The sequence below is a fragment of the Ricinus communis genome, chromosome 9 (genome assembly GCF_019578655.1).
Source record: "Ricinus communis isolate WT05 ecotype wild-type chromosome 9, ASM1957865v1, whole genome shotgun sequence".
NCBI classification, from domain to species: domain Eukaryota; kingdom Viridiplantae; phylum Streptophyta; class Magnoliopsida; order Malpighiales; family Euphorbiaceae; genus Ricinus; species Ricinus communis.
The window spans coordinates 3,625,704-3,647,384 of record NC_063264.1 but is presented as its reverse complement, the minus strand read 5'-3'; the positions used below and the strand labels follow the sequence as shown (position 1 = coordinate 3,647,384).

The following is a 21,681-nucleotide window of genomic DNA, read 5'->3' as shown; positions in this document are numbered from 1 at the left end:
GGAATTAAAATTGATGTATAATTTTTTAATCTTTTTCTATTAATTTATTGATTAATAAATTATATCTCTAAACTGACTCTAATCCTAAAAAATAGAATATTAATTATACCTTAATATTATATTAACTAATAAAAAATTTCTAATCAAATAACAATACTAATTCTATCATAAGAAATAACATATTAATTATATTTTAATATTATATTAACTAATAAATTAATCTTCTAATTAGATAATAATTCTAATTCTAAAAAAATAACAATTAAAATTATATTCTTAATATTATATTTAATAAATTAATTTTTTAATCATATAATAAATTTTTAATCTTAAAAATAATAATATCAATTATATTGATAGTATTAATTCATATAATACTATAATTAATTAATAGATTTTTTAAAATATTTATTTCACTAATAAAATTTAAAAATTTTATAAATATATTAAAATAATTAGTTTGTTATTATTTTTAAAATATTATTAATTAATATTAAATATTGAATATTTTATTAAAAATTGTAATGCATGAGTAAATAAATAGTATATCTTAATTTCTGAGATTTAAATTTTTTTTAACACGTGAGCTTAATTTTAGACACATAAAATTTTTATTTTGATATGTGTACTATTTTTGACACATAGGATTCACGTTTATGTGTAATTTTATGGTTTTTTCTATTAATTTATTGATTAATAAGTTACATTCTTAATTAAACGATTATTTGAATCCTAAAAAATAATTATTACTAATAAATTAATTTTTTAATTAGATAATGATTATTCTAAGAGATAGCATATTAATTATATTTTAATATGATATTAACTAATAAATTAATTTTTTAATTAGATAATAATTTTAATTATAAAAATAATATTTTCAAATATTATATTCACTAATAAATTAATTTTTAATTATACAATAATTTTAAATTTAAAAAAATAGTAATATCAATTATATTAATAGTATTAACTTATATAATATTAGAGTTAATAAATAAATATTTTTAAAAATAATTTATTGATAGTATTAATTTAAAAATAATAAAAATAAATATTTTATTAATATAATAATATAAATAAAACTTTTAAAAAATTAAAAATATTTAAAATAATTAATTTATTATTATTTTTAAAATTATTATAAATTAATATTAAATATTGAAATGTTAATTAAATTATATCTATAAATTTAATTTTATAAGCGAAATAACAAAAACTGTGCAACACAGATAAATAAGTAGTTTATATAATAATTTACCACACTTTAGTGAATAAATCATAATTATTGTCCCTTGAGCACTTTTAGAAACTGTCTCGACTGATTGCGCCAGCAAATTTAATTGTTCCCTACTAAAAATTAGCTTTGTTGAAATAAAAAAACAAAACAAAAGTAATACACCACGTTTCTTATAGCGCATTTTACTCTACAAAGCAACTGAAGGCAGTTTTTTTGATGAAAACATCTAATGGCCAGTCATAAATTAGTGGTGACATGCCTCTGAGCACCTCTCAGTGACGATAGCTTAAATTGGAAAGCAATTTTGGCTGTAAATTTAAAATAAGTAGCTACCTTGAAACCATAATCAATTCATAAGATATATTGCAACCATGAGGGCTGTCAAAAGCTGTGTGAATGTGATTGTCCTGCTTGTATTGCTGATATTAGCCATGGGTCGATGTTGTCTTGGAATTGGTGAAAGATATCATGTTCACATTATCAACGACTTGACTCGACATACCTTAAATGTTCATTGCAAATCCAAAGATGATGATCTGGGTCCTCATCTATTACAACTTGGAGAGGAATTCCACTTCACTTTTCGTGTAAACTTCTGGGGAACAACACTCTTCTGGTGCAATTTTAAGTGGGGTAAGAATCACGGCGGTGATTATCACATCTTTTGGTACAGAGATGATCTTCTTTACGACTGTGGTTATGAACAAAAGAATTGCATCTGGTCAGCAAGAAATAGTGGTATGTGGCTGATGAATATCCCTGATGGTATCCAGTTTTATAAACGTTATGATTGGCAATGGTAGGTAATGAATTGAGCTTAAAGCAGTCCTACATATATGTATACCCTCTTACTTCATAGCCTACCAACAGTATGCAGTGCTACTACAAATTTTCTGTACGGATTGCTGTATGAATGTCCCTCTGGAACAACTCTTATTGGGAATGTATCAATATCATTACAGATTTTAGAAAATATATATCAATGTATAAATAATATCTTATACATGTGATCTGTTGGGTACTTTTTTTTTTTTTTAATTTTCTTATAATGATGAGACAAAATGTATCAAGTTGATTATCCATGTGACGATGTTCTAAAACCTCTTGACTGCATTAGGCTAGTATTTTTGGTAATTAAACCTCTACCGGTCGTCCGAGTCTGAAGATTTTACTATTTCACCTTTTTCTCCAAGAATTTCCAAAGTAGCAAAGCTAAATGCTGGCAGAAAGCCCATTTTAAAAAGCCCAAATATTAACCGAAGGAAAGTAAAATAATGCAGGTTTGAAGTCTGGGCTGTAATGAAGCTGACACTGTATTTGGAAGTTTACTGGAATTTAAGAAACGGCGTAACAAATTGCCGTTTTATGTAACTAAGGAATGAGGACAAAATGTCTGACAGCAACTACCAGTACTTCACTGGCCACTAATCACTTGAACACCCATAAATATATGGTTCTTTCTTCGACAATCACGAGCTGCCCTTTAACTTTCTGTGTTAGAAAGCTCTTCTCTTTGAGGGGTAAGTGATTTCCTCTACCTCTTTGTAGCATACAGGTACAAATGATAATTTCTAGTTACCCTTTTCTTGAATAGACATAATTCAAGAATTAAGATTAGTTTTTTTACACTAAAATCAATAAAAGAGTAGCAGATTGTGCTTAGCGTTTGTTTCTGTTTTTCTTTTTCTTTTTATTTTTCCTCTTTAATTTTATTTTCCAATATTATGGCTGCTCCGTTGCTCAATGGAGCTGAGAATCTCAAATTCCGTCGTGGCATAACCCCAGCTGGGTTAGGTTTTGTTGGGTCAAATTTTCATGTTAGTTGCTTTCCCAAGAAAATTCTTGTATCCTACACTAGGAATAGCCAAAGTTCAAGACTTTTAGCTCCTAGTTGCAGTATATCATCTTCCAGGCCTGCTTCGCAACCTAGATTCATACAGCACAAGACAGAGGCATTTTGGTTCTACAGGTTCTTGTCTATAGTTTATGATCATATCATAAACCCTGGTCACTGGACGGAGGACATGAGAGATGAGGCACTTGAACCAGCTGATCTTTATGATAGGAATATGACAGTTGTCGATGTTGGTGGTGGTACTGGTTTTACTACTTTAGGTATTGTTAAGCATGTTGATGCCAAGAATGTTACAATTCTTGACCAGTCCCCTCACCAGCTTGCCAAGGCTAAGCAAAAGGCACCATTGAAGGAATGCAAGATAATTGAAGGAGATGCAGAGGACCTTCCTTTCCCTACTGATTATGCAGATAGATATGTGTCTGCTGGGAGGTAATAATTTGAGGCAGTCATCAAAACTTTGTTATTGAACATTTAGTTAACTGGTTCGCTTTGTGGGGGTGATTGATTACTTCGGGCATGAGTTTGTAGAATGGCATTGAGAATTTTTTTTGTCTGTTTACTCTGTTGTTGGATTTCAAGCTGAATGAGGTTATTTGTTTCAATTTTGTGGTGTAATTGTATTAGAAGAAGTTGTATCTGGTTAAGAGCCGTCAACTTTTAGGGCTCTCAGCAGTAAACATGATATTATCTTTTAGATCTTAAGTTACCTATGGGATTTCAGTTCCACGGAAAATTTGACTTGCCAATGTAGCATAATTTTGCATCATCTAACTTCATTATTGTGTTCCTCAGCATTGAGTACTGGCCGGATCCACAGCGAGGCATTAAGGAAGCATACAGAGTACTGAAAATAGGAGGAAAGGCCTGTCTTATAGGTCCTGTGTACCCAACCTTTTGGTTGTCTCGCTTCTTTGCGGATGTGTGGATGCTCTTTCCTAAGGAGGAAGAGTACATTGAATGGTTTAAAAGAGCTGGGTTTAAGGATGTTAAACTCAAAAGAATTGGTCCAAAATGGTACCGTGGTGTTCGTCGGCATGGCTTGATTATGGGTTGCTCTGTGACTGGAGTTAAACCATTATCCAGAGATTCTCCTCTGCAGGTAAGATTTTTGTCTCTTAAGAGTTTTGTATTTATTGTTGAAATTTGCTAGGAGAAAGTGTTGATTTTGTTGCTTGATGCCTATATCATTGTTACCTTAATTATTATTTCTTGTATTAACATGTTAAACACCAATAATTACAATCATGTATTTTCTTTAATTAGTCTTAAAAATGTTCTTGTAGTTAAAAATCTATCAGTTAGATTAACTGCTGTCCTTAAACTTCTTGATGTTGTTGGAATGGTTTGTTAGTAGATTTACAGCATATTGAACTGCCTCTCTGACAAAAAGTACTGTTTGACTATGTATAGCACTGTCTTATAGACAATGTGTGTCTTACATTTAGAATTTAATGAAGGACGTGAGATTGGCCAAACTGGGGATAAAAACATGTTGGAATGAGTTGTATAAATATTACAGTTTGATGTTTCAAAATGTAATTTGGTGCCTTCTTATCTACCAAGAACTAGAAAATGTTTTTTCACTTCTTAAGTTGAGATTGATGAAAAAATGTTATTTAGTGGGGCTGCGGGAGCAAGAGACAAATGTATTTGGGTTTTGGCTTTACGTATGTCATCAAAATTCAACTGTTTTGCAATTTTAATTCCATTGGAATTTCTTTTGCCTTGCACTTTATGTGAATGCTTTAAGCCTCTAAGCAATTTAATATTGAGGACTGACTGCTGACAATAATTCTGAGTCTAACTTCACCTTTCTTGATCGATTCAGTTGTGCTTTTCCATTGAAATGGCATAGATAAGGACCATTGGATTTGCAAGCATAAAGCTGTAATCTTTTATGCATTGTTTCATGATGTATTATTAATTCAAGACTAAGAGACAAGTAAATCAAGTCTGCTTGTGAAGTTTAACTTCCCCTTCATTCTCCTGTAAAATTTATGATAAGCAAATGTGTCTTGATGCAGCTTGGCCCAAAGGCAGAGGATGTGAAGAAGCCTGTAAATCCATTTACTTTCCTTCTGCGATTCATTCTCGGGACCATAGCAGCAACATACTATGTGCTGGTTCCCATCTATATGTGGATCAAAGATCAAATTGTTCCAAAGGGCATGCCTATTTGAAATCAGTGGAGGAAGCGTAGTAATCACTGATCACCTTCTTGTATTCCATGTCAAAATGACTTTTGATCATAGAATCAATTAACCAGTGTTCTTCTAGAATCTCTTTGGAAATTATCCTTTCTGTAGTAAGCAAGACTAGGAATACCATTCTGAGTGGTGTAGATGGATGATAACCTTTGTTCTATGATTCGATTTCACAGCTTCTGTATTGTTGATGACTAACAATAGAGAGCATATGGTACAAGATAAAAAATAAATTAATTAATTAAAAATTAAAAAAAGGAAGAAGAAAAACTGTAACAAACGTTTTAGTTCTATTGTTGCTTTTGTATAATATTTTGCCATGAGAGTTCTCCAAGTTATCAGAGGGTTGTCTGTCTCTCTGCAGAACTAGCTCCGAAGAAAAACTTGGGGTACACAACAAAACTACAACTAAAGGTTTGACGCTTCAAGGGCTGTGTTTTGTTTCATTTTATTTTGATTTCTAGTGTATTTTCCCAGTTGATGTCTTTAGGTTGTATAAGAATGAAACAGTCCTGCATATACTTTGAATGGGTCAATGAAAAAGCGGTCCGGACTAAGTATGAATCCACACCTACTTAACCTATTCTATTCTGAACTTCGTCTCTAGAAGCTCTGTTAATTTCGTAATTCTGATGTGGATTAGGTAGCAAAAACAACTCTAAATTCTGGTATTCCTAGCTGTTGGGTTGCTGCCCTTCCCTCCCATTTCTCATCTCTACTTTTGGCTGATTGGAATAAGAGTTGATTTTAATTGATAAAGAAAGACCAATAACTTTTCTAATATATATAAAACTTTAAACTTCTTGGAGCAATGGAACAATGAAAGCAACATTTGAGAAAGAAAAATGTGATGAGATTCACAAAGGTACGTTAGAGAAATGCCAAGGACTTGGTCGCTAATAAAAGCAACACCACCGACCATGAAAGATGAGTATAATCATATTTACAGCAGCCAAGCAAGTTCCATGAGCTGTGCGCTATTATTAAACCGTGCAGTCAATAGTATATCTAATTGATTCTTTTTTCTATCAGCACAACTAACATGAAAACAACTTCAGAAGATTACCATAGTTACCTTTTACCTTTTAATACAAGGCATTGTTATTAGTTGATGCCAGAACAGGACTTTTCATGTCAAATGCGTGTTTGTTGGCTGACTGAGCTCAACCCCGAAGACTAGGCTGAACTCTATTTCAATTCTACAAGTCATTTTCTTTTCCAAGGGATTGGACAAGTGCCCTTTTCAGATTTGTACAGGCCAATAAATAACTCCAAGTCTCCAGCTTGGTTTTTGAACTCAATATATTCAACTTTTAGACCAGTGACCCTGGCCTCACATGTTACGTGAATTCTGGACCATTACATAATCCCAAGTCTCCAATATTAGTTAACTGCTCTTTACAAGTCTTAAAGCTCTTAACAGAACTTGTCAAGATCTGTCTAACAAAACCAGCAAGGCATATACATTATACATATTTAGCTTTTTGGCTTTGCCAAGACAGTGGAGCTTTTAAAGAGTAATAAAGAGAAACCGCGTAGACAGCCATTCATACATTAATATCAAATCTTTTCTTTTTTTTTCTCTTCATTCATGCTTCAAGGTTGGCACTTCATTAAATGTCCCTTAATTACTTACTAATCTTATATTTAACCCCTTCCGTTTATATTATTAGTTGAGATATTTTGAATTTATTAATATTCAATAGACGGTGAGCCATGGAATTGAAATGATTATCTCTCTATATTCACTGTAAAAATAATAAATCACCTGCAAATATTGGTAAATAGTAGTTGGAGAATGCCTTGAATGCTCCCCAATCTCTGAATCAAGAACTGCCAAGCAAACAAAAGAAGTGTTTGACAGAAAACCAAAACCCTCCAATGTATAAGTTAGAAGAGTGAACGGATTAAGCGAAGCGAGTTTCAATATTAAAATGGCAGAAGTTATTTATAAAGAAAGAAATAGACCGGCAGTGGTAACGCAGTCATGAGAACTGACGGTACCTTATGTGTTGCCAATGTGTTATTTTAAGGAGAGTCAACTCTGTGTCTTAGACGTTTAACGCAGCTACTTCTTTATCGGAGAGCCTATTGAAGAAGCATGTTGAGAAAATAGAGGATCTCAAAAGAGGAAAGGATAGGAACCGAGGATGTAATACAGTGGGGTTCAAACTGGATCTAAGGTGCCTCACTTCCGCCAATAATAATTTAAAATAAAAGGAATAAAAATGACAGTGCACATCTCGGATCCAAATTTATCTAAAACGATAACATCAAAACATGAAATTGATTTAATCTTAAGGTTAATTCATTAAAAAAATAGAGCAAATAAAAGCGTGTGGAAATTTGGGTATGCAAATATCTCTCATCTCGTGCAGCGTGGTCTATGGGGTTCGAAGGACGCCCAGAAAAGTACACACCTCCCCATAACCTCTGCTTCTACTCTTTGAATGCTCCTTGTCTCCTAAACCTCAAACCCTTACAGCTGTCTTCGTTTTTTATTATTTATATATTTCACTCTAATCTACCTACAGATTAAGATGTAAGAATTTAACATTTAAGAATATTTCAAGATATAGGCCGTGTCCAAGATAAATGAAATGAATGGTCATGGTCCAAGTTAGTGAACATAGAATATTACCACTATACTTTATTTCAACACAAATATTAAATAAATTTAATCTATTTTTTCAAAAAAAATAGTTAAATTAGACTATATTACAAAGAATTTAATGCATCAAATATATAAAGTAATTTCACTAGTATTTTTTTTTTTTTTTATCTTTCAGTTATTAATATTTATAATAAAAGTAAAGATTACTAATTTTTATAGTGTACTTTAGGAGTCATTGGGCTCGTAATGGATTAAAAAAATTAAATTAAATTAATATGGAAGAGAGACAAAAAAGCTGAGGACCCTGCCTTTTGATTCTTTCCTCTTGGATAAAGCCAATAGGAAGCTTAAAACCCAACCCAAACTAGTCGTAAGCTTGATTTGACTCTCTCTTATAATAATATATGGCATAAAAGAAAAAACAAAACTAAAATTAAAATGCACTGCAACTTACTGCATCGGAATTCTACATAAACCCAGCTAAGCTTGAGCTATACTCGACATTCACTTCATTTCTTTCATTCTCTCTCTTGAGCTTGAGTTCTTTCTCTCTCTCTCTCTCTCTCTCTCTGAAATAACTTGAAAGTGAAGATTCAAGATTCAATTTAAGACAAAAGGCAATGGCTGAAATATTGACTGAGGAACAGATTCTTGAGTTTAAAGAAGCCTTTTGTTTGTTTGACAAGGATGGAGATGGTAATTCATTTTATTTATTGGCTCGTTCTATGTTATTTGCTTCTTCTGGTTTAATCTATAGCCATAATGTAAATAATGCTGGAGTTGTATGTGTTTTACAGGTTGCATTACTATAGAGGAATTGGCTACTGTGATTAGGTCGTTGGATCAAAACCCAACAGAAGAAGAACTTCAGGATATGATTACTGAAGTTGATGCTGATGGAAATGGGACTATTGAATTCGCTGAGTTCTTGAACCTGATGGCCAAGAAAATGAAGGTGAATATTCTTACTGTGCTAATTTCTTTTTGTCTAAATTCATAACCTTATACGGAACCGCTCCAGCTCGATCCTGCAAGATGGTGGAGTATCCAGAGCTATACCAAGAGTTATCATATCTGATTAATACAATTTATAATCTCCCATAAGGAAAATACATGATTAGATGTTATATTTACTTCAGCTTCTGTTTCGTTAAATCAGGAAACTGATGCAGAGGAAGAACTTAAAGAAGCATTCAAAGTGTTTGACAAGGATCAGAATGGTTACATATCAGCTAACGAGGTAATTTCTTTTTCTTTTCATCAATCTTGTTATAACATGCTACTAGAGTATGCATTATGGCATGAAACTCTCTAGTTTCTCAGGAATGAATAACCTAAAGTTGGCTGCAATGTTCCTGCATTTGGAGACAGGCATTCAATCCTTAAACTTTTGGTCCAATGGGGCATGGCTTGTTCATAATTTCGCAGATACATATGGTTAAAAGAGCTAGAACTAATTCATGATACAGTTAAATTCTCTTAAAAGAAGAATACACAAAAATACAAAACTCAAAAAGAAAGCTGTATGTATAGATGTATATTAGGGTGACAACTGTGTTTTTTGCTTTTGTTTTTCTCGAGGGTCGCCGTTGACAAAAATAAGAATATCTTACTAGTACAAGTAGGGTGACAATGTTGACGAATGAGCTTCCAAATAATAATGATTTTAAATAAATTAATAATAACATTACTAAGAACGATATTATTTTTCATGTTAATGTCTTAAAATTTATGTCAGTAGGGAAGTATATTGATTTTAACTCATAAAATGTACTATAATACCCGTCTCAAATCTTCAATCTCTATTCTTCTTTATTCAATTTAGTCCAATTTCTTAATTTTAAAAAAATAATTTGAAAATGTACATTGCAAATACAAATGAAATTCGAATCAATAATGTTGGTATTGACAGAAATGAATATATATACATAGTTTAATATTTTCTTTTGATAATAATTTACACATGAATCTTACTGTGTATATAAGCAGCATGCAGCGAACATTAACTATGTTTGGTAAGAGTAATGCATTAATTTGAGGATATGCATTTGATTAAATTATTAAGGGAATCTAACAAAGTGAAAAGAAACAAATAAAAATTTGATAACTTTGTTAATGTGCAGTTGAGGCATGTGATGATCAATTTAGGGGAGAAGCTGACAGATGAAGAGGTGGAGCAGATGATTAAGGAGGCTGATTTGGATGGTGATGGTCAAGTTAATTACGATGAATTTGTTAAAATGATGACTGCTGCGGCCTAAATTAATTTATCTACCAATTAAAACATTGATTTTTATTTTTATTTTTTAAGAAAAAAGAAAAGATTTTATTCTGTATTCAAGAAATAAGTGTTGTATTGTCATCTTCTATTAATTATTTGTTGTTGTATTGATTGTCTTAGCTTTAGCCAAATTGTATTGCCAATGACCAAAATGTAGAATGACTTGAAACAAGTCCCCATTTGATTCGTTCAAACATGACTTCTATTCTTTAACTTCTCTGATCAAAGTATGCATCTCATCTCTTTCAGCTAACATTCTATTTGTTTTCTTTGAACATGGTTTTAACTTAAAAAAAAAAAAGATGAAAATATAATAAACTAATTCATTTGGTGTTGGAGCCCAACTTTATAAAAGAAAAAAAGAAAAGAATTAAAGTATTTTTAGGAAATTAATATTTCATGTATAACAAATAATAATTAAAAAAAAAAAAGCAGAGTTAAAATCATGTTGGCCACTATACATATAATAATATCTTCCAACTAACTAGAGAAGGAAGATAGATGTGAAATTGCTCCAACTTTTGGTTCTAATATTAGACTTGACCAAAAGGCAAGTGGTGGGTACACCTCTCTTATTTTCCAAGAATTAGACAAAGCAACTCTGCTCCTTTTGAAAAAGGCATGCATAACATTTGCCCCTTTCACATTTTCCATTGACCACCCATTTTGATTATCTTTCTTCCTTCTTTTTTTTTTTTTTTTTTTCAAAATGAATGAAATTCATTCGAAGTATTTTTTTTTAATTTCTTCCTGTTAACTTTCACGGTAACATATTCTTTCTTTCCTCAAATTCTTAAAAAATGTTTAATTTAGAAGTTTGATACAGCTGATAGTTATTTCTTACTTAACAACTATATTAAAGCGTTTGGTAAAAAATGAAGAAATAATAGCTAATAATTGATTTAGTCTCAATCAGTTGTTGATTGTATTGGCTCTATTTTATTTTTTTTATTAGTTAATTCGATTTTATTTATTTATTTAGATACTATTATTTTTATTAAAATTTATTAATAATAATTTATTTTAAGTTGATATCATATAATTAAATTTTTATATTTTATAATAAATAATTATTGTTTTAAAATTATTTTTAATAATTAATTAATTATAATATTACAATTACGGTATTTAAAATTAGAGATTCTTATTAGTAGAATTTAAATTTAAATTTTTATTTTTAAAATAACTTTTATAAATATTTCTAATAATAAATATAATTAAGCTAACAAAATTAATTATAATATTTTAATTATTATAAATTATTTTTATTAATTTTTATATTATTAAATATAATATAATAATAAATTATATCTTAAATATTCATTTCAACTTACTAATAACAACTGCTAATAATACTCAAAGTATTTTATACTTCAATTTCAATACCTAAGACATATAGATTATAGACTAGTCTATGTCAATTTTTTTATTGTTTTTACAGATTTATAAAATCCCAAAGAATAACTTTCCTTTTCTAAAAAATTATTTTCCTCAGTTTTGCCTTTCATCAATACAGTCGACACAATTTTTTCAAAAAATGAGATGTGAAAAAGATTAAATTTATGTTTATTAATCTATGATGAATGTTACAGTTTTTGTATTCTAAGATTACTGATACACTTTGTTACTAATATATCCATGAGAAAGATAACGATAACTTTAACTTATGTCTAACGTTCATTTTTTGATTTGAGTGAAGTAGAAGTGACATTTTTTCCTTAAGAAGCAAATGTTGCTCCTTTGCCCTGAATTCAGGTCTGTGATGAGCAGTCAATACAGCTTTTTAGCTGTATTGATCTGATACCTTGACCAATGATTTTTACCCTCTGATCTGGTGGTTTGTTTTTCGGACTTATCTTCAACACGTGAAACTGTTGACAGTATCTTTCGCAAAACAAATGTAGTCGAAATGGACAAATTATATAATCAAAGGCAGTGAAGCTGCTTATGCTGCAATATCATCTCCAAATCTTCCAATTTCTCTCCAACAAACAGAATAAATTACATAACATTACATCAAAATCTTCAACTAATATCTTACATCACAATACAATGCTGAAGCTGTGCAACTTTTGAACAAGTATTAACAGAAAAGAACACAAACAATTGAACATAGTTATTAGAAGTTATAGTACTCACTCTTTCTTGGTTTTATCTGCAACACCCTAATACCAATCAGCAGTCTCTCAGTCCATTGATCAAAACTCCAGTTCTTGAAAACACTTGAATTAGAAAGTGAACCCAACCAAAATAAATCAAAGAAGTAATAAAAGGAACTGTAAAAATGGTGTAATTTCTTGGGGTGGTTTAGTTAATCACAGTTGTACAGCACATGCAGTTGGTGAAGAGAGATGACCTGCGCTTGTGCTTATCTTTACTTTTCGAAGGCAGTGCAGTAGTTTCCTTATTGATTGCCTTCTTTGTAGCAGCAGCATGCTTATCTTGTTTCTTTGGTATTACCACAATATGAGCCTCTTCATCTTCTTTCAAGAAGCCAAGAAAGGGTCTTTTTGACTTCTCAGAATCGCTTCTTTCCAGCATAATCACTTTCTCTTCCACTGGCGTTTCTTGATACTTGAGCGATTCTTCTTGACCACGGCGAGCATGTGCAAATGCACTTTGAAGGTTTATATCATCTTGGCTTGATAAGCCTTCAATTGTACTTTTGTCCTGATAAAGTAGTGGTATATTATCTGATTCTTCAGTACTCCCTGCTTCTATTCGGAGATCAAGATTAAAACTTGGAGATTTCCGCATCTCGGCATGAACGTTCAAGTAATCAGGAATTGATTCATTGCTGAACCTTCCCACACTTTCTTGTCGCTCGTAACCTCCCCTTGCAACGACAGATGTTTCAATCTTTTCACGTTGTTCACTGAATTGAATCGCTGAAGCTGGTGAATTAGCTTTAGTCACCGTCTCCAGGACTACTGTATTGTAGTATTGAACTTCTTGTTTTGGTATCTCATTTCCCAACTGCACTGCAGAGGCTACGTTCTCTGTAGTTGAACTCTGAGACTTTGGCTCCTCTGCTTGAATCAGGTTTTCAGGAATTGGTGAAGTGCTGAGCTTCCCTTCATTTTCTTGTGCCTGAATTCCATCCTTTGCAAAGACAGATGTATCATTTTTCTGATGTCGCTCACTGGAATTATGTGGTGAATCTGAAGAGTTAGTTTCCATCACCATCGCTGCAGCTGCTGTGACATGGGGTAAACCTTCTTCTGCAGATTTCTCAGTTGCCAACTCAGCTTCAGAGACTAAGGTCTCTACAGAAGTGCTTGTGGCATGGAAACTGGAAGATGTTGCAGTAATTGATAAGTCACTGCGGTTCTCAGGCTTCAGTCCCAATATTGAGTCACTGCTATCTTGAGCATTCTCAGATTTCATTAGATTTTCCTGTTGGTGATCTTCAGACTGGAGCAGAGATGCAGGACCGCACGGCAAAGGCGCCTCTGCTGGTAGAGGATATGGTTGGGACAGGAACTGTTCTCCACATTTTGCAACATCTATATTCCTTTCGATGGCGCATGGAGCTTCTTTGTTCTCCTTTATCTCCTCAATTTGCTTCTCTGCAGGTTCCTCTTCCTCGGCTTTGAAATCTTCGGATTCCTCTTCACTGTGTTTACCATTTATAGTGTGTAACTCTGCTGTATGGATTCCAGGTTCAGGATCCGTCATAACCTTTCCTTCGGAGGCCTCATTGTGGCTGTCAGATACCTCAACTCCACAGTTCCCATTGCTTACAGCATCATGAACAGTATCAGAAAATTTTCCAAGATCGGGAACCACTATAACCTTTCCTTGAGACCCCTCCAGATGTCCTTTAAAAGCATCATTCTGGTTGTGAGATTGCTCAACAGCCTTGGCCTCCTCAACTTGGAAGTTCCCATTGCCAGTATCATGAGCCACATATGCCTCAGTTGCGCAGTCTCCCAATCCGCCTTCATTTATTTTTCCATTAGCAATGGATGACTTGGCCGCCAAAATTCCAAGTTCATGAATTATTACAACATTTCCTTCAGATTCCTCACGGCATTCTACAGAAGCCTCATTCTGGTTGTCAGATTCGTCAAAAACCTTTACCTCCTCAACTTGGCAGCTCCCATTTCCAGCAGCAGCATGAACCGTGACAAGAGGATCTTCCTTCTCAATGTTCTTACAATTTGGCCTTGTCAAAGAATCAATTTGTGATGCATCTGCCTTGTCAATCTCTGATATTCCTAGAGATGAAAAATCATCTTGCTCCCTGTCTGCATTTTCTGGTTCCTTTCCTATTATTTTAGTCTCTTGAGTAAGAACCCTATATTTGTCTTCAGGTAAAGAGACTTCTTCTGGTCGTGACTGCAAAGAATTAGTTCCATTACAATTCATCTTAGCAGCTGCCTCTCCATTATTGACTTCTAAATGATCTGATGGTACCACTGTTATTTTACTTGAATCATTCCCATTCTCAATTCCAATTTCAACTTCAAATTTCTCTCTGCTTGACATCTCATCTGCTTGAGATGCTATCTCTTTCACTACCAACTCTTCCCTTTTCTCCTCCACATCTAGATCAGCACTAGAAAGAAGATTTGTTTCTACGCTGTCAGATATGTAAGTATCTAACAGGTGACCGTTCTCTTTTCTAATGCATGCAATACTTGATCCCGGAATAACTTCAGTTCCAGTCATTGAATTAGTGCTATCCTGTTCTGACTGTTCAGCATCAATTTTTGTCAATTCATGTTGATCAGATTGTGGCACTGCAGAATCTTCAGATTCTGGATCATTTGCTGAGGGTATTGCAGAAGAAGCCGAATTTACAATATCCTCTTCCTCTGCATATAGCAAACCCAGATTAAACATCATAAAGTTGGCACTCATGTGTTTATATATGCCTATGTTATTGAACTACTTCTATTTCAGAAACTTTAAGTTCAGTTAAATAGATAAATCAGAATGAAATTCAGCCAAGTACGTTGGTTAAGCTAACCTGTCTTAAAGGAGGAGTGCTTCTCAATCTGATTATTGCTTATTTCTGAGACATTCTCTTCCGAATTTGATAGTACTTGGTTCTGATGATCTTCCATTTCCTTGGGCAAAGAAGCTGCAGGTTGAATTACAGTTTCTTTGCCAACTTCTTCATTAAATTTCTTTTCAGGTTTAGAACATTCAACAGGAGGGCGAACTTCAGGCTCTGCTTGTCCTACATCAATAAAAGGCCATTCTTAACTATCCTGAACTTTTTCAATCAACACCTTAGCATGTATTAAAAAAACATTTCTAGAACAACGAATTTTTCAATACTCGATTGTTATAAAAACAATAATTGACAGGTATCAGCATGTATATGCACATTAACCTTGTGTATACTGATATGAGAATCTGCTAACCTGTTACATCAGAGGTCTGATTATGAGCAGGATTATCTGCTCCCTTTCGATCATCAGAGGCCTGGTTATGAGCAGGATTATCTGCTCCCTTTCGATCATCAGAGGCTAACCCTGTCTCTTTCTGATGATAGTCCTTACTTTCAGGCGCCGGAACCACTTGATTTTCTCCTTTTACATCATTAGCATGAATAGGTTCTTCAAAAGATTTTTCCTCAGATTCAGGGCTGGTGTTCTCTTCTTCTGTGTTAGTGTATCAGCACAGAAGAAGTATATTAACATTAATGTTTAACAAGTAAAAAATCATAAAGTAAAGAACTGAAGCCATACCACGCAATCCAGATGTGTTGCTGTTGCCCATCTCATTTCCCATGTTCAATTTTCCAAATCCTGCAAATATAAATGAAGCAGTAAGATAAGCCCTGAAAATCTTCAACTGCGATGGCTTTTCCCTTTAATTTAGTACACAAGTTAAAGAGAGTTGAAATTCAAAGTCTACAAGATTGAAAAATTAATACCATGATGATGATGATTGTTTTCACATGCCTGCAGCTATAGACATTTGAGGACAACTTGATTTCTGATGGATTGCCAGAGTGTTAATACTCAATTAAAATTGCTATATTTCCCTTGGTATTGCTTAAAGTATAAGCCTTATTTTGGGTCACTTGTCAGCCAAACTGATACATAGCTATTCTCTTTTCTTTTCCTTTTAATGTGTATCAGCAATTGTATAGTAATACATGGGAACATTGCAAACTAATTAAAGTTCAATGTCGGCATTTCAGTGTATGTATTGTGTAGACCATAACTGGTCTGCCTTCATCATTACCTGAAATTAATTAATTTTCTTTTTTTGGGTTCCAACCTAGCCTTTCTATTAAGAAATTTGTATATGCGCCCCGCCGTCACATTTCTGATACAGTAATTTAGTTCTGATAAACCCTGAAGGGCATACAAGTTGCTGTACTGGTGTGGAAATTGTAGGACACCTTTTTTTCTTTTAGCACCAAAAGGACATGTTGGATTCCTGTTGCTTTTTTCAAAGTTAAAAATGAATTGTTGTTGGTGGTTGATGAAGAAAAAGTCGTCTGTTGATCTTAAGCTGAAGATCATGGAAAAAGGGTTCCTTTTCTTTTTATCCGGAATTACCTCCGTAAATTGGATGTCAGCTTTCAGATTGCTGAAAAAAGTTCTTAAAGGAGAAGGACCTACATGACAAGGCCTTAACTAAATGTTGCAGTGACATTGATACAAAGAATCCAAGATAGAATTTTGGCATATGTATTAAGAAGCATTTTATAGATAAATAGAGATGAATTAGTCCAGTTTAATCTAACAAGGTCTTCTTTATTTTGTATCTGCCACGTGTAGACCACAAGTTGGCTGATTTACGGGTATACAGAGCAGCAGACTGCTATACATATATATATATATATATATATATTCTTTCTTGTAAAATGATTGTTCTGATAAGCAATTGAAATAGCGGGTCTACCATTCAAGATTTCTTGGTCTTAAAGTTTAATGGTACTTGTAACTTTGCAAGGTGGCTAGGGACAGGCATTTGTTTAAGACTAATCACATTATAGCTGTGTATTCCATTGGAACTCTCTACCTCTGCACAAGATCAAAAGTTGGCTGATTGGACCTTCAGACTGTTTCTTTTTCTAATTAATTGAGAGGAATATGAAGAAGAGTTGGTGGAAATCCAACCACATATCACTTATTTTAACATAAAGTTTAGCCGCTGAAATGATGATTATCACATTGTATCCCATATAGGGCAGTGTCTTTCCCAATCTTTGACACCAACTTATTTTACTAAAGTTTGATGGCTTAATGAGAGCATTCATCATTAAACATTGTTCATAAGAAGGATCCTTTCAGTAATATGTTCAAATCACTTTAATATTTATGTACTATTGTAATAGTTTAGTCCAACACATGAACACTCTAAAGAGTGAAAATTTGATCAATGGAAATTGTATAGGCGTATAATCCAAGACATCATAATGCTAATCTGAAAGTTATTTACAAGGAAATTTATGATATAAGAGCATCCTTATAGAATTTTGTTTTAAGTAATTGGGATGAGAAATTATCAATAAGTAGTGACAATGACATTAGAGGAGTTGGAAGAGACATTAATAAGGCCCAACAATTTTTTTTTTTTCTTCGCTATTGGTATGGATTCTATGGAGAGAATAGAATTGTTGGCTTTGAGATTTGGTAGATTCCTTAATAAGGCCCAATGAATAATTCCTTGGGCCAACGTACAATTTATGCCCTATATCTCGTCCAACAGATAATTTATGCTCTGCATCCCGGTCTAGTCCGATTCATCTTACCGTATAGATGGGAGGATGTGTCAAAATATAATAACACATATTAAAAAATTTATATCTCAAAATTTAATATATATATCTCTTTATATTATAAGTAAATAAAACTTAAAAATTAGCAAGTAACAATTTTTTTTATTTTTCAATTAGTCATACTTTGGGGTATTAAAAATCAATAGATTTTTGGTAAATGATAAAATAAGTTATCTATTAAAACTAATATAATTTAATTTTTAAAAACTCTTTATATATTTAATTTTCTGTTATTAGTGAATGAAACTAAAGTTTTTCATATTTCACAATTTAAATATTTTGTCAATATGTAATTGATAATTTTATAATCAAAAGTGTTACCTTTTTATAATAGACATTAATATTCATCGTTTATAAAATATATTTATTATTTACTATAATGATATTCATTTTGTATTCAATTAATTTTTAAATGTTTATTATTTTAGTAAAGGATATTCATCATTTATGATATACATGTTTATTAATTTGTTATTGCCAATTCAATAATTATAAATTTACATACGTTTCTTAAATCACCGTAAATATTTTATATTCATATGAAAATGATGTTAATTGTAATGAAAGTTGGATTCATTTTTTTATAGATACATTTTGAGACAATTTTGTGATTGCTATAAATATTAATTATTTATAGGCATAATATTCATTAGTTTGTTAATAGATATTTATTAATTTATTTAAACGAACATATATAATACAGATATAATATAAATCATTTTTATAGTTAGTAAATAAATTAGAATTATCTTGTAAATATTTATATTGTAGTAGAAATATTTTTGAAGTAAAATAAAGTTAATAAACAATAAATATTTAATATTTAAATAATCAAACATAAATTTAAAAAAAATGCATACGTCGACGTGGACGTGTTGCACTAGCCGGAACACATTGCAATATTTTCGGTGTGCAGGGTGTAAAACCTCGGGCCAATGAGTCCATGCTTCCACATTTTCCTGGTAAGAAATATGAAGAACCCTTAAAAGAGGGCAAAGAAAACTAACTAATCTTATAGGGATTAATTCATTCACAGTCCCTGAAACTGATGTGATTTTTTTTATTAATATAGTTATTCTTTTTTTCTTAAAAATATTTAAACTTTGAATCATACGTTGAAGGACCCCTTTTAGCTAATTTTGGTTAAGATTTTATTGAAATTCTAATTTAAGAAAGGCAGTATTTCATCATAATGAGTACATATTGCATGTTTAGGGTATGCGAGTGAAAGTAATCTAGCTTATACAATTGGACAATTTTAGTTGACCTACAATAGTTAAACATTACTTAGCATTCTTAAACAAACTGCTTACAAAACAAGTCCTAAGAGTGTCAACCACCATTTAATATATTAATAATATATGTTTATCCGCAGATAATCAATATTATAAAAAGACTAATTAGTCTCTAATTTCTTTTCTATATTCTGAAGTTACTTCCTATGAAAGAAATTGCAGTATAAGTAGGGTTATCAAACGTGGACCTAACTCAGCTAAATTTCTAAATTCAACATTTGCTTGATTCTTTCTGATATCGAAGAGAGAAATATTTGCACCAATATGATTCCTAACTAATCGTTACTTTGAAATTTCATTTATTATTTTAACTATGTACTCACCTTCTACCAAAAGCATTCTTCCTTGCAAAACATTCTAACAGGAAAAGATAATCAACAGAATCAATTCTCTCACTTTTGCCAAGCATTACAAGGTCTTCTTCTTTAGTGTTCTTACATATATATTCAAGGAAACTTCCAATAATTTGCGATGTAAATAGAGTGTTTAGACGAAAATTAATAATTAAAATGCTTAAAGACACAGAATATTTAGTTAAAAATGTCTCTGTAATCAAATATAAAAAGCTTTGTCATGCCAAGTGATATACTTGCATAGTTTTTATTTGAAAATTTTAAATTTTAAACTTTACCATTCTATTTTTTATTACAGTAATTCAGAAATTATCTATTCGAAACCATTGCGTGGACCAAATTGAACACGATTTGTTTGGGTCTGTCATAAACTATTTTTTTCAATACGATATACTGCTTTTTTCTTTTTTAAATATTTATTCTTCTTTAGTATAATGTCTTTTGAAACACGTGAATAATAAATAAATAACAACAAAAGAATTTAAATTATTTCAACACACACACACATATATATATATATATAGAGATGACATAATGTCATCTCTAAAGAATGATGACGAAGATATAGAGATGACCTCTACCCCATCTTCACCATCACCATCGGCCATTACCCAAAACCTTGAAGCTGAGATCAACATGATTTCAAAAGAGTTTGAAATTGATAAAAAACTCTTGCATGAAGATTTCTATTCAAAGAAAAACCATCTTAAGAAACTTTGGTTTTTTAAGAATTTTTTAAAAGAAAAAGATAGTATTCAGGAAAAATACTATCAATTTTGTATTCAAAACAAAGCCCAAATCAAATTTTTTGTTTGGTTTCAAATTTATTGCAAAGAGCATGGTCACTCATATCCTTTTAAAGATAAGAGTATTAGTCCACACGAGTAAGGAACAAAGCCCCTGAGTGGAAGGTAGGAGAAAACCTAACTGTCCAGTCTGAACATCCTCCCCTTAGGAAGATAACCATTCCTTATGGAGAGAGTGAGATAGAGGCTACACCTTACAAATTGGTAGGCGAAGACCTTGAAAAGAATGTCAAGAATATTGTTCAATGTGAACAATTATTCGAACACCTGTCTAAACACTATAGGAAAGCAACTGGTTAGAATAGAAAACCAGATTCAAAAGCCCCCTGTAGTGGTGACATCTCCAATCCCTAGTACTGGTCAACCAAAAGAGTCGAACCAGTCAGAAAAGCTTAAAAACCCAGTTTTTAAGCCTTATCAGCTTACAAAGCCGAGCCAAGACCATTTCCAAAAGCAAACTGAGTTTGCCAAAGCGATCAGGAGAAATTTAAGTAGGTTAGCAACCTCTGAGTCGTCCAAAAACCTAGTACCAGATACTCCTCAAAGTAGTAGGAATATCAGTGCTATAGGACAAGCCCAAAGCGATGAGTCTAACGATTCAGAGCTTGAAAGCCCCATTCCAAAACCCTTCAATATCAACAGATTGGGAATCCAAGCCCCTAGATTATCCTGGAATACTCCTAGGAGTACTGCTCCAGATCTAGGAATTGAGAATAGGAACAACATCCTAACCCAGTCTAGATTCAATGCCTCCTCCGTCTATGAATGGAATATAGATGGAATGTCTGAATACAACATCCTTGGTCTCTTGCAACAGATGACCATGGCAGCCAATGCCTACAAAACCCAAAGTGGTACCTCCGATAGAGCCATTCTTTGAGCTCCCGATAAATTTGGATTTTCCGGCCGCTTAAAAGGATGGTGGGATTATCATCTCACTCAAGCACAAAGAACTCCAAATCCTAGGAGCTATCCAAACAACAGTAGAAGGAACTCCAATCCTAGATGAAATAGGAAATCCAATTGAGGCGGTTTCAACCCTAATCCTCACTATTTCCTACATTTCATAGGAGACCCTTCTCTCTTCAAAGACAAAAATGCCGAGCTCCTTAGCAACCTCACCCTGTAAGAAGCTTAGCAATTTCCAAAGTTACAAAGACACTTTCCTAACCAGAGTCATGCTTAGGGAAGATTCTAGCCAACCTTCCGGAAAGAAAAGTTCTTAGCCCAGTTTACCTAAGATTTTAGGTGAAAGAGTTAGAATACCATAAGAGAAGCCC

General features: G+C 32.4%; 4 protein-coding genes across 6 annotated transcripts; 3 read left to right on the top strand and 1 right to left on the bottom strand.

Annotated features, from left to right (window-relative positions):
• The first annotated feature begins 1,480 nt into the window (after positions 1-1,480).
• LOC8280208 (S-protein homolog 21) lies at positions 1,481-2,245 on the top strand. The gene has a single exon (XM_002517006.3). The coding sequence runs from the start codon at positions 1,612-1,614 to the stop codon at positions 2,041-2,043; it is 432 nt and encodes a 143-aa protein (XP_002517052.1). The 5' UTR covers positions 1,481-1,611; the 3' UTR covers positions 2,044-2,245.
• A 462-nt stretch (positions 2,246-2,707) lies between these two features.
• On the top strand, positions 2,708-5,477 carry LOC8280209 (2-methyl-6-phytyl-1,4-hydroquinone methyltransferase, chloroplastic). Its single transcript, XM_002517007.4, has 3 exons — positions 2,708-3,527; positions 3,891-4,197; positions 5,123-5,477. The coding sequence occupies exons 1-3, from the start codon at positions 2,965-2,967 to the stop codon at positions 5,276-5,278; spliced, it is 1,026 nt and encodes a 341-aa protein (XP_002517053.2). The 5' UTR covers positions 2,708-2,964; the 3' UTR covers positions 5,279-5,477.
• Positions 5,478-8,375: 2,898 nt separating this feature from the next.
• Positions 8,376-10,410, top strand: LOC8280210 (calmodulin-like protein 8). The gene is made up of 4 exons (XM_002517008.4): positions 8,376-8,612; positions 8,714-8,871; positions 9,076-9,156; positions 10,040-10,410. The coding sequence occupies exons 1-4, from the start codon at positions 8,537-8,539 to the stop codon at positions 10,175-10,177; spliced, it is 453 nt and encodes a 150-aa protein (XP_002517054.2). The 5' UTR covers positions 8,376-8,536; the 3' UTR covers positions 10,178-10,410.
• A 1,735-nt stretch (positions 10,411-12,145) lies between these two features.
• On the bottom strand, positions 12,146-16,282 carry LOC107261105. 3 transcript variants are annotated; one of them, XM_048378776.1, is made up of 6 exons: positions 16,088-16,282; positions 15,900-15,959; positions 15,573-15,812; positions 15,173-15,385; positions 13,947-15,017; positions 12,146-13,901 (listed from the first exon to the last, which is right to left on the bottom strand). In XM_048378776.1, exons 2-6 carry the CDS (start codon positions 15,940-15,942, stop codon positions 12,505-12,507), a joined length of 2,964 nt encoding a protein of 987 aa, XP_048234733.1. In that variant the 5' UTR covers positions 15,943-15,959; positions 16,088-16,282; the 3' UTR covers positions 12,146-12,504. The 3 variants fall into 3 exon arrangements, with proteins under 3 accessions (XP_048234733.1, XP_015573445.2, XP_025012736.2); XM_015717959.3 differs by having other exon boundaries at positions 12,146-15,017; positions 16,088-16,281; XM_025156968.2 differs by lacking the exon at positions 16,088-16,282 and having other exon boundaries at positions 12,146-15,017; positions 15,900-16,075.
• Between the last annotated feature and the right edge of the window lie 5,399 nt (positions 16,283-21,681).